The sequence below is a fragment of the Myotis yumanensis genome, unplaced genomic scaffold (assembly GCF_028538775.1).
Source record: "Myotis yumanensis isolate MYYU_CA2020_CCGP unplaced genomic scaffold, mMyoYum1.0.hap1 SCAF_2, whole genome shotgun sequence".
NCBI classification, from domain to species: domain Eukaryota; kingdom Metazoa; phylum Chordata; class Mammalia; order Chiroptera; family Vespertilionidae; genus Myotis; species Myotis yumanensis.
Window position 1 is genome coordinate 158,430,505 of NW_027223753.1, and position 12,714 is coordinate 158,443,218.

General features: G+C 39.6%; 1 protein-coding gene and 1 long non-coding RNA gene across 8 annotated transcripts in view; one reads left to right on the plus strand and one right to left on the minus strand.

Moving 5' to 3' along the window:
* The window catches only part of STXBP5L (syntaxin binding protein 5L), a 221,634-nt gene that overhangs the window by 116,483 nt on the left and 92,437 nt on the right, over window positions 1–12,714 (plus strand). For all 7 annotated transcript variants that reach the window (XM_070406280.1, XM_070406286.1, XM_070406282.1 and 4 more), the window contains exon 18: window positions 2,738–2,863. In XM_070406280.1, coding sequence (XP_070262381.1) covers window positions 2,738–2,863 — 126 coding nt within the window. The remainder of the gene's footprint in view (window positions 1–2,737; window positions 2,864–12,714) is intronic.
* LOC139003884 (uncharacterized) overlaps window positions 1–12,714 on the minus strand; it is a 101,889-nt gene that overhangs the window by 7,032 nt on the left and 82,143 nt on the right. The window lies entirely within an intron of this gene.

Consider the following 12,714-nt stretch of genomic DNA (forward strand, 5'->3'; position numbering starts at 1 on the left):
AGGAAATATAAACAGGAATTACTGGAGGAAAAATCTACACAGAGGAAACATCATAAAATTTTAGCAAATGGAAAACATTCATAATATATTCAGTTTTCCCTTCATAGCACTTTGATTCATTTACTTGATTTTTTTTTTATTTTCTATTAAAATGAAATCCGAAAAGAGAAGAAAAAACTCAACAAAGCTCAAGAAAGCAATGTAGACTAATTTGTTTATTAACTAACAAGACCCATCATTAAGTGTAGGTCCTCCAATGACTTAAATACTTTTATATAAAATTTTAAAAAATTAAGGTAGGGTAAGAGAGAAAACAAAAATTTTGTAGTAAAGATGATATAAGCATTAACAGTATTGAAGCATAATAAAAGAATTTAATGTTGACTTGAAGTAATACAGTTTTGAGGATAATCAAGAGAACCAAAGTGAAAAAAAAGTGCAGTCCTATATAATGTATATAAGGTCTTAGGAACCAGGCAGCAGAACTGATCTAAGAATACTGTTCTATGAATTACATTGTATTACACGTGGTTTTTTAGTTGCATATAATCTATGATAAATTATATGTTGGCATCCATCCCTAAATCACTTTTTCTTTGGTGGATTAGATTACCATATACATTAGCTGATAAATAAGCATTTCAACAAACAACACTTCATTTTTTTTAAAGTATATTTTATTGATTTTTTACAGAGAAGAAAGGAGAGGGATAGAGAGTCAGAAACATCGATGAGAGAGATCAATCAGCTGCCTCCTGCAAGCCCCCCAGTGGGGATGTGCCCGCAACCAAGGTACATGCCCTTGACCGGAATCAAACCTGGGACCCTTCAGTCCGCAGGCCGAGGCTCCATCCACTGAGCCAAACCGGTTTGGCAATACTTCATTTTTTAACAACATTACAATTCTTATCAATATACACATATTTGTGCAATTCATTATTTTTAAAAATTTTTGCCTTTGTGCTTCCTGATGTGTAAAATGGGTAGTCATCCTAGGCCTCTCACTAAGAGGATGAGATTTAAATGAAAAGTAGATGAGAGAGTTGGCTGAAGAAGACAAGGTGGAAGAGTGTTCCAGGCAAGTGGAACAGCTAGCAGTGGTCGGCAAACTCATTAGTCAACAGAGCCAAACATCAACAGTACAACGATTGAAATTTCTTTTGAGAGCCAAATTTTTTAAACTTAAACTATATAGTAGGTACATTGTTATTAACTTTATTAGGGTACTCCTAACGCTTAGGAAAAGCCACACTCAAGGGGCCAAAGAGCCGCATGTGGCTCGCGAGCCGCAGTTTGCCGACCACGGAGCTAGAGCAATGGCCTTAAAGTGCCTGGCATATAAGGCCAGTGTTGCTAGAACAAAGGGAACAATGTTAGCAGAAAGGGCAGTAGGAGATGATCAGATGTAACTTTTAAATTAATCACTTTGATGGCTATGTTGAAAATCAATTTTGAGATGGAAGATAAGAGTAGAAGTCAGGAGACCAGTAAGAAGGTTGTTTGTACCTAAGTAGACTTAATGTTGAGGGCTTGCAGATTTAGCAATAAAAAATACAGAATGCCCATTTAAATATGAATTTCAGATAAACAGCGAACATTTTTTAGTTTCAGTATATCTCAAATATTGCATGGGACATACAGTAAAAAAAAACACAAAAAACAACAACAACAAAAAAACACCAACAGCGCAAAACCTACTTGTTTTTTTGAAATTCAGGCTTAAATGGATATCCAGTATTTTTGTCAACTGTAACTAGGATAGTAGCAGTAGAGAAGTAAAAAGGGGTCATATTCCAAATACATTTTTAAAGTAACACCATCAGCATTTAAAAATGGATTGGGATTGAGGTATGAGAGAAGGATATTAGTCAAGAGTGATTTTAAAGGTTTTTTGTTTTGTTTTTTAACTAAATAACTACAAGGATAGGAGTTGCTATCAACTGGAATAGAGAAGAGTGCAGGTGGAGCCAGTTTAGTAGAAAAGAGCAGAAATTAAGGTTTTGGATATGTTGAAATCTTATGTTGAGTGGTAGATTATTGGTTATTCTTTTTTATTTTTATGCTTTATAACTCAAAATATGTAACAAATATTTCATAAGGAAAATCCTATATAATAAAAGGCTAATATGCAAATCGACCAAATGGTGGAACAACTGGTCGCTATGACGCACACTGACCACCAGGGGACAGACCCTCAACGCAGGAGCAGCCCTCTGGTGGTCAGTGCGCGCACACAGGGGAAGTGCGGCTCAGACAGAAGCCAGGCTCATGGCTGGCGAGTGCAGCGGTGGTGGTGGGAGCCTCTCCCGCCTCTGCAGCAGCGCTAAGGATGTCCAACTAACTGTTAGTCGGACATCCCCTGAGGGCTCCTGGGCTGCAAGAGGGTGCAGGCTGGGCTGAGGGACCCCTCAGAGTGCACAAACTTCATGCACCAGGACTCTAGTAAATAATAAAATAATTAAAAATACTATTCTCGGAAGAAAAAAAGGAAGTAATAAAGACCAGTTGAAGTTGCAGACCTGACTTATTGAACAGCTACTTAAAGAAAAAAAACTAAGCAGTCACAGGTGACTTATATTTTGAGAAAGCTAGAAGACATTGTCCAGTTGCATACTACCCTTAATGCTGTTGTATATTTCTGTAGGAATATTCTATGTAAATTATGAAGATAAGCATGAACATACTTATATAAACTGTATTAATAGAATTATCTTTTTTCTCTCTTTTTTTTCCCTAGTGTTAAGACACGGCCAGTGCGGATGCCACCAGGTTATCAAGCAGAACTTGTTATTCAGTTGGTGTGGGTGGATGGTGAACCCCCCCAACAGATTACTAGTCTAGCTGTAAGCTCAGCATATGGAATGTGAGTAGCTAAACATTCTTTCCAATTTGTATTATTTATCTAATATGTTTGATATATTTAGATATTTCCTTTTAAATACTTAAGTGGAGTTCTAAATATGGAAAGAAAATCCTTACTTGGATTTTTCTTAGATAAAACATGGTATAAGAAAAATAATAATCTATATATATAAAAGCCCAGTGACTGGAACAGCAGAACAACTGGAACAACCAGTGTCTATGAAGTGCACTGCAGCAGCCAACCAGTGTGATCTGGGTCCTGATCAGCCTGGCTGGCTCAGCCCCCCGTCAGCCCCCAACACCCCTATCAGGGGCGGGGCTAGCTGGCCAACCGCCCACCCACCACCAGCCCAGCCCAATGGGCCCAAAATTGGTGCCAGCCAGCCAGATACCACCCTGCATGAATTCATGCACTGGGCCTCTAAATATAAAATATGATTATTTGTAATGTCAAATTTGTGGCAGTATTTTCATTATTAATTTTGTTAGCAAGTTGTTAGGATGTTATTACACTTATACTTTTGTTTGCATACTTCTTTCTCTTGGATTTGTATGTATATTTTATTGTTTTTCTCCTTGTGTTTTTTATTATTTTATTTTATTTTTATTTATATATTGCCTAAAGTTTTACATATGTCTCCTTTTTCCCCGATTGAACCCCGCCCCCGCAAGCCATTCCCACCCCAGGCAAACCCTCACCGCCCCAGTGTCTGTGTCCATTAGTTATGCTAATATGCATGCATACAAATCCTTTGGTTGCTCTCTAACCGCCCCTTCCCCTGCCATTTGTCTCTGGATCTGTTCTTGTTCATCAAATTATGTTGATCATTAAATCCCACATATGAGTGAGATCAGGTGATATTTCTCTTTCTCCGACTGGCTTATTTCACTTAGCATGATGCTCTCCAGTTCCATCCATGCTGTTGCAAATGGTAAAAGTTCCTTCTTTTTTATAGCAGCATAATATTCCATTGTGTAGATGTACCACTGTTTTTTAATCCACTCATCTGCTGATGGGCACTTAGGCTGTTTGCAAATCTTAGCTATTGTAAATTGTGCTGCTATGAGCATAGGTGTGCATATATCCTTTCTGATTGGTGTTTCTGGTTTCTTGGGATATAGTCCTAGAAGTGGGATTACTCGGTCAAATAGGAGTCCCCATTTTTAATTTTTTTAAGGAAACTCCATACTGTTTTCCACAGTAGCTGCACCATCTGCATTCCCACCAGCAGTGAACGAGGGTTCCTTTTTCTACACATCTTCCTCAGCACTTACCATTTGTTGATTTGTTGATGATAGCCATTCTGACAGGTGTGAGATGATACCTCATTGTCATTTTGATTTGCATCTCTCAGATGATTAGTGACTTTGAGTATGTTTTCATATGTCTCGTGGCCTTTTGTATGTCCTCTTTCAAAAAGTGTCTAATTAGGTCCTTTGCCCATTTTTTGATTGGATTGTTTATCTTTTGTTAAGTTATGAGTTCCCTGTAAATGTTGGAGATTAAACCCTTATCGTAGATAACATTGGCAAATATGTTCTCCCATGCAGTGGGCTTTCTTATTTTGTTGATGGTTTCTTTTGCTGTGCAGAAGCTTTTTATTTTGATGTAGTCCCATTTGTTTATTTTCTCCTTTGTCTCCATTGCCCTAGGAACTGTGTCAGTAAAGATATTGTTACGACATATGTCTGCTATTTTGCTGCCTATGGAGTCTTATAGGGTTTTTATTGTTTCCCATCTTACATTTAAGTCCTTTAGCCATTTTGAGTTTGGTTTTGTGTATGGTGTAAGTTGGTGATCTAGTTTCATTTTTTTTGCATGTATCTGATCAAATTTCCCAGCACCATTTATTGAAGAGACTGTCTTGACTCCATTCTATGCTCTTGCCTCCTTTGTCAAATATTAATTGAGAATAATGGCTTGGGTCAATTTCTGGGTTCTCTGTTCTGTTGCATTGGTCTATATGTCTGTTCTTGTGCCAGCACCAGGCAGTTTTGAGAACCTTGGCTTGATAATATAGCTCGATAGCTTGATATCCAACTTTGTTTTTCTTTCTCAGGGTTGCTGTAGCTATTCGGGGTCTTTTTTTATTCCAGAAGAATTTTTGAAGAGTTTGTTCTAGATATTTGAAATATGCCATTGGTATTTTAATGGGGATTGCATTGAATTTATAGATTGCTTTGGGTAGTATGGACATTTTAATGTTGATTCTACCAATCCATGAACATGGTATGTTCTCCCATTTGTTTATGTCTTCCTCTATCTCTTTTTTCAATGTCCTGTAGTTTTCTGAGTACGGGTCTTTTACCTCTTTAGTTTATTCATTGGTATCTTAATTTTTTTGGTGCAATGGTAAATGGAATTGTTTTTTTCATTTCTCTTTCTGTGAGTTCATTATTGGTGTATAGAAATGCCATAGATTTCTAGGTGTTAATTTTGTATCCTGCTACATTGCCGAATTTATTTATTAGGTTTAGTAGTTTTTTCTTGAAGTCTTTGGGGTTTTCTATGTATAGTATCATGTCATCTACGAATAAGTACAGTTTTACTTATTCTTTTCCAATTTGGATACCTTTTATTTCTTCTTCTTGTCTTATCACTATGGCTAGCACTTCCAGTACTATATCGAACAAGAGTGTGAAAGTGGGCATCCTTGTTTGTTGCCGTTCTTAGGGGAAATGAGTTTAGTTTTTTTCCCATTGAATATGATGTTGGCTGTGGATTTGTCATATATGGCTTTTATTATATTGAGATATAATCCCTCTATTCCCACTTTGCTGAGAGTTTTTATCAAGAAAGGGTGTTGGGCCTTAGCTGATTTGACTCAGTGGATAGAGCTTCGGCCTGTGGACTGAAGGATCCCAGGTTCAATACTCGTCAAGGGCACATGCCTGGGTTGCAGGCTCGATCCCCAGTAGGGGATGTGTAGGAGGCAGCCGATCAATGACTCTCTTTCATGATTGATGTTTCTATCTATCTCTCCCTCTCCCTTCTCTAAAATCAATAAAAATATATATTAAAAAAGAAAGGCTGTTGAATTTTGTCAAATGCTTTTTCTACATTGAGTGATATGATTATGTGATTTTTGTCTCTCAATTTGCTTATGTGATGTATCACATTTATTGATTGCGAATATTGTACCATCCTTGCATTCCCGGAATAAATCCCACTTGGTCATGGTGTATTATCCTTCTAATGTAATGCAGAATCTGATTTGCTAGAATTTTGTTGAGGATTTTAGCATTTATGCTCATCAAAGATATTGGCCTGTAGTTCTCTTTCTTGTGGTGCTTTATCTGGTTTTGAAAATAGGGTAATGCTGGCTTCATAGAAAGAGCTTGGAAGTGTGCCTTCTTCTTGAATTTTTTGGAATAGTCTGAGGAGGATAGGTTTTAGTTCTTCTTTGAATGCTTTGTAGAACTTCCCTGCAAAGCCATCTGGACCAGGGCTGTTGTTTGCTGGAAGATTTTTGATCACTGCTTCAATTTCTTCAGTAGTTATCCACCTTTTCAGGTTTTTTTATTCTTCCTGATTGATTTTTGGGAGCTTGTATTTTTCTAAGAATATGTCCATTTTGTCTAGGTTGTGCATTTTGTTGGAATAGAGTTGTTCCTAGTATTATTTCTGTGAGATCAGTTGTTACTTCACCTCTTTCATTTCTGATTTTGTTTATTTGGGTCCTCTCTCTTTGCTTCTTGGTGAGTCTGGCTAGAGGTTCATCAATCTTTTTTATCCTTTCAAAGAACCAGCTCTTGGTTTTGTTGATCTTTTGTATTGTTTTTTTGGTCTCTATGTCATTTATTTCCATCCTGATCTTTATCATTTCCTTCCTTCTGCTTATGCTGGGCATTTTTGTTGCTCTCTTTCTAACTGTTTTGAGTTGTAGGGTTAGATAATTTATTACCATTTTTTTCTTGTTTTTTGAGGTAGGCCTGTAGAGCTATGAACTTCCCTCCCAAGACTGCTTTCACTGTGTCCCATAGATTTTGGATTGTTGTGTTTTCATTGTCGTTTGTTGCCAGGATGCTTTTTATTTCTTCTTTGATCTCTTTGGTAACCCAATCATTGTTTAATGGCATGCTATTTAGCCTCCAGGCGTTTGATTTGTTTTCATTGTTTTTATTGTAGTTGATTTCTAATTTTATGCCATTGTGATCTGAGAAGATGTTTGATATGATTTCTATCTTCCTGAATTTGAAGAGACTTTGCCTTGTCCCAATATGTGGTTTATCTTTGAAAATGACCCAGGTGCACTTGAGAAGAATGTATATCCTGTGGCTTTGGGGTGAAATGTTCTGAAGATGTCAATTAATTCCATCTGCTCTAGTGAGTCATTTAGGATTGATGTTTCTTTGCTGATTTTTTGTTTAGAGGATTTATACAGTGGTGTTAGTGGGGTATTATAGTCCCCTACTATGACTGTATTGCTGTCAATCTCTCCCTTGATATCCTCCAGGAGTTTTTGGGTTTTTTATGTATTTGGGTGCTCCTATATTGGGTACATATATGTTTACCAGAATTACGAGGTGTACCAGTTAATAATGCGGATTTTTTTCAATAGATGAAGTTACACATATGTTGATATATACGTGATTTGATATGTATGCTATTTTGTTGTATTGACAGCAAGCTTCAAAATTTCATATGTCAAATTTGCTGAAGGTGTTAACATCATAGATATTTTTATGCTTAAAAATGTCAGATTTCATGCCAAAAAAGCATGTGCAGGAAGTTTTAATTCATTATTTTGAAGAAAAGTGCTGCTGAAAGTTATCGTATACTTTGGGATGCTTATGGTGAACATGCTCCATCTCAAGATACTTGTGAACGCTGGTTTAAACGCTTTAAAATTGATGATTTCTATGTGAAAGACAAAGAGTGTCTAGGTCAACTGAAAAAGTTTGAAGACCAACAATTACAAGCATTATTGGATGAAGATACATGTCAAACTCAAAAACAACTTTCAGAAAGATTAAACATTGCTCAGCAAACAATTTCCAATCGTTTACAAGCAATGTGAAAGATTTTGAAGGAAGAAAAATGGGTGCCACATCAAATGAATGAAAGGCAAATGAAAAACCAAAAAGTCATCAGTAAAATGTTGCTTCAACGGCATGAAAAAAAGTCTTTTTTGCATCAAATTGTGACTTGCGATGAAAAGTGGATTTATTTTGAGAATTCCAAATTCACAAAATCATGGTTTGATCCAGGTGAACCATCAACATCAACTGCAAGGCCAAATTGCTTCGGAAAGAAGACAATACTCTGCATTTGGTGGGATCAGGAAGGTGAGGTGTATTATGAGCTTCTATAACCAGGTGAAACTGTTAATACTGATCACTACTGACAACAAATAATTAATTTGAACCACGTTTTGATCGTAAAATGACCAGAATGGGCCAGAAGACATGGCAAAGTAATTTTGCTTCATGATAACACACCATCATACACTTCATAACCAGTTAAAGACATGTTAAAAGATCTTGCTTGGGAAGTATTAACCCACCCACCGTATTCACCAGACCTTGCTCCCTCAAATTACCACTTGTTCTGATCGATGGCACACACACTTTCTGAGCAGCACTTCAAAATGTATGAAGAAGTGGAAAATTGGGTCTCTGAATGGTTTACCTCAAAACAAGAAAAGTTCTATTGGGACGGTATCCACAAATTACCTGAAAGATGGGGAAAATGTGTGGCTAGCTGTGGACATTACTTTGAATAAAGCAATTTTGATATTTCTCTTGAAATTATTGTGTTTTCTTTGATTACAAAATCCACATTATTAACCAGTACATCTAGTATATTTTGCAGTGTCTTTGTCTAGTTTTGGTATCAGGGTAATGTTGGCCTCCTAAAATGAGTTAGGAAGTATTCCCTCTTCTTTGAATGTTTGGTGGAATTCACCAGTGAAGCCATATGGTCCTGGACTTTTGTTTTTATGGAACATTAGAGTCGTCGAAGGAGGAATACATGAGGCCAAAGTGCTAAGGGATTATAAATTTACTAGTGGCCCAGTGCCCGGATTCATGCACATTGAAAGGAAATTAATTAGAATATTTTAATATTGCTATTTGCCCTTTCTCTATAATAGAAGTGTCAATCAAATTCATGATCGACAATTACAGATTGAAACACACACATGTGATTGGCGCGAGAGCTTTATATATAAAGATAAACTTGCTTTATTATACCTGCTTTCTGATTTAGCTAAACTTTTTCCAGCCCAGTGAAGCACCCCAACTTCTCTTTCAGGTAATTTTCAGCAACACAGCAATAAATATCAACACAAAGCAGATTATTATTGTAGATCATGCAGGGAGAACAAAGGGTAAAATGTTTAACTGCAGCAGTGTTTGACTATATTCTGCGCAGTGAGAAAACCTGAAGTCATTTTCAAGGTCCACCATTTCTTCTTTTCAGTTAGGTCAATTTCTAAGTTTTCTAAATCTCTGTTTTCCGGCTAATGAAAAGAAAATAGGATTCCTCCGAATCTCCTGTCTACCTACTCAAGGACTTTTGTGAGGATCAAAGGAGATGAGGCACGGGAAAACACTTCACAGATATTTGGTTACAGTGTAAAATGTTTGCACCTGGCTATAAAGCAAGTCGTGTTCCTGGGCTGAAGAAACTCCAAGGAGGATAGTCGTCAGGGAGAGGAAGCCAGGCATTGCTACATTACATCATTACCCGGTGCCCATAGCCACTGTTTCTGTGCTGGGCTGGGCTGTGGGCCGCATTTTGCACCATGGGGTCTTGGAGCATTGGCTGCGATTTGGTGGGCTGTCTCTCCAGTGTGGTGGTGGAGCCTGTGTCCCACTTGGGGGAAGCTGAATGTTGCTTTGTTGGTGCCAGGTCTGCGGTGCTGTTTGTCTTTAAATGGCCAGTGCACATCACGGCAGCTCCTGTGTTGAGCGTCTGCCCCCTGGAGGTCAGTGCATGTCATAACAACTGATCAGACAATCAGACACTTAGCATATTAGCCTTTTATATACATACTAGAGGCCCAGTGCACAAAAATTTGTGCACTCAGGGGGGAGGAGGGGTTCCTCAGCCTGGCCTGTGCCCTCTCGCAGTCTGGGACCCCATGGGGGATGACCACCTGCTGGCTTAGGCCTGCTCCCCGGGGGATTGGGCCTAAGATGGCAATCAGACATCCCTCTGGTAGCCTGGCAGCCCTTGGGAGATGTCCACTTGCCAGCAGGGAGCAGGCCTAAGCTGAAGTCGGACATCCTTAGCGCTGCTGAGGAGGCAGGAGAGGCTCCCACCACCACTGCTGTACTGGCAGCCATCAGCATGGCTTGTGGCTGAGCAGAGCTCCCCCATGTGGGAGCACACTGACCACCAGAGGGCAGCTCCTGCATTGAGCGTCTGCCCCCTGGTGGTCAGTGTGTGTCATAGTGACCAGTCATTCCCAGTCTTTCTGCTGTTAAGGTCAGTTTGCATATTACCCTTTTAGTATATAGGATAGAAGCCTGGTGCACGGGTGGGGGCCGGCTGGTTTGCCCTGAAGGATGTCCCGGATCAGGGTGGGGGTCCCGCTTGGGTGCCTGGCCAGCCTGGGTGAGGGGCTGATGGCTGTTTGCAGCTGGTCACACCCCCTTCAGGGTGGGGGTCCCCACTGGGGTGCCTGGCCAGCCTGGATGAGGGGCTGATGGCTGTTTTCAGGCTGGCCACACCCCCTTCAGGGTGGAGGTCCCCACTGGGGTGCCTGGCCAGTCTGGGTGAGGGGCTGAGGGCCGTTTTCAGGCTGACCAGTGACTGAAGCTCCCAGCTTCTCCTTTTTTTCTTTTTCTTTTTTTTATTCTGGGATTTATTTACCTTCTATAATTGAAACATTGTTGCCATCACTGGCACTCCCAGCTCTGAGGCGGCGGCCCGCTGAAAGCAGGTATTTGGGGTTTGTTTAGCTTCTATAATTGAAACATTGTTGCTTTTTGGTTCAGAGCCGGGCCGTGGCAGGCAGGGAACCTTGGCTTCCTCCATCACTGGAGCAAGCAAGCCTCCTGCTCACTTCAGCTGCATGGCTGCCGGCCGCCATCTTGGTTGGCAGTTAATTTGCATATCACCCTGATTAGTCAATGGGAAGTGTAGCAGAGGTACGGTAATTACCCTTTTTGTCTTTTATTAGATAGGATAGATTAGGTCATCTGGGCTGAGCCCCCAAATGTTGCCAACACTAAGGGACAGGGAGTCAGAAATTTTAAAGGACTCTAGATGGCCTTTTTCTGGGTGGAGAATTCTTTGGGTAGGTCTAGATCCTCGGAAGGTTGGAGGGGAAGGATAATGGTCTCAGCAAGTGGAATGTGGTCTACAGGAAAGGGAATGTCGGTTGTGAAATGGTCTAAAGCAGTGGTCACCAACCTTTCAAGTCTCACAGACCACCCTAGGTCTGCAGACCACTGATTAGCGACCATTGCTTCAAAAATTTCTTAAACCAGTGGTCACCAATCTTTCAGACCTTAAGGGCCATCAGTGGTCCATGGACCATCGGTTGACGTCTGCTGGTCTAAAGGTCAGTTCTGAGGGGAGGAGGGTATCTATTCAAATATTTAATCAGACCTAACATGGAGGTTTTATTACTGTTTCAATTTTCTTACTATTGATTGGTCCATTTAAGTTTTCTAGTCCTTCATTGTTCAGTCTAGTAAGGTTATAAATTTCTAACAATTTGTTAATTTCTCCTAGGTTATTGAATTCATCCCCTCATACTATTGTTGTATATTTATTTGTATTTCTGTGGTATCTGTTGTTGAAGGGAAGCATAAGACATTTTTGGGGGGCTAGCAATCTGAATTTGTTACAGTAACCTGCCTTCTAGTGCACACTCTTGCTAGCCAATAATTTACTCCATTTGTGAAAGAATGTAGACTAGCAGCCGGACTCTGTACCAAGTTAAGCAGTATCCCTAATGCGCATTCCTGATAGCCTATAATGAAGTCACTGCCCCATCCTTAATTATCTGGTCTTGCAAGACCTATTTACCTAAATACTTCCAATTTACAAGGGCCATACACCAAGGATGTAAGAGGTTAACTAGAGGGAGGTCACTGGCGCCATCCAGGATGGACATTAGCTACAATCTAAGTTAACCATCTAACTGACGTGACGGGGGCTGTGCGAGTCCACTATAGAAGCTTGGTAGTTAGGAAACAAGAAACTCAGAAACATATAAGGAGAAAATCTCATTGTCTAAGTGGTTCAGGATCTGGATCTTTGAGTCTCCTGAACTAGCAGCATGGCTTTGAATAAAGGCTTACTTTCCCGAACCTCTGAGTGTACAACTGTCCCTTCTTCCGAGCCAATTCCAGAACATTGTAACTTCTGTTTTTTTCTTAGCCTAGCCAGAGTCTTGTCAATTTTATTTTTTCAAAGAACCAGCTGTTTGTTTCATTAATTTTTCCTATTGTCTTTTTCTTCTTTAAGTCTGCTCTAATTTTTATTATTTCCTTTGTTAGTTGTCTAATTCTTCAAGGTGAAATGTGAGATTGTTTGAGATTTTTGTTTTTTATCGTATGTCTGTAATGCTATAAAATTCCATCCTAGTACTGCTTAAGCCATATCCACAAAATACTCTATTGTGGAGTAGAAACCAAGATGGCAGCATAGGTAAACACCTGAAATTGCTGCCTTGCACAACCACTTCAAAACTACAACTAAAAGACAAAACAGACATCATCCAGAACCATAGGAAGGCTGACTGAGTGGAAATTCTACAATTAGAAGGAAAGAGAAAAGCACACTGAGACTCAGAGGAGGTGTGGAAGTAAAGTGCAGAGGTACGGAGGAGCATGCAGAAAGGGCTGGCAACTGAGGACGCGGTTGTCTTTTTCCAATCGGGAGGGAGTCAC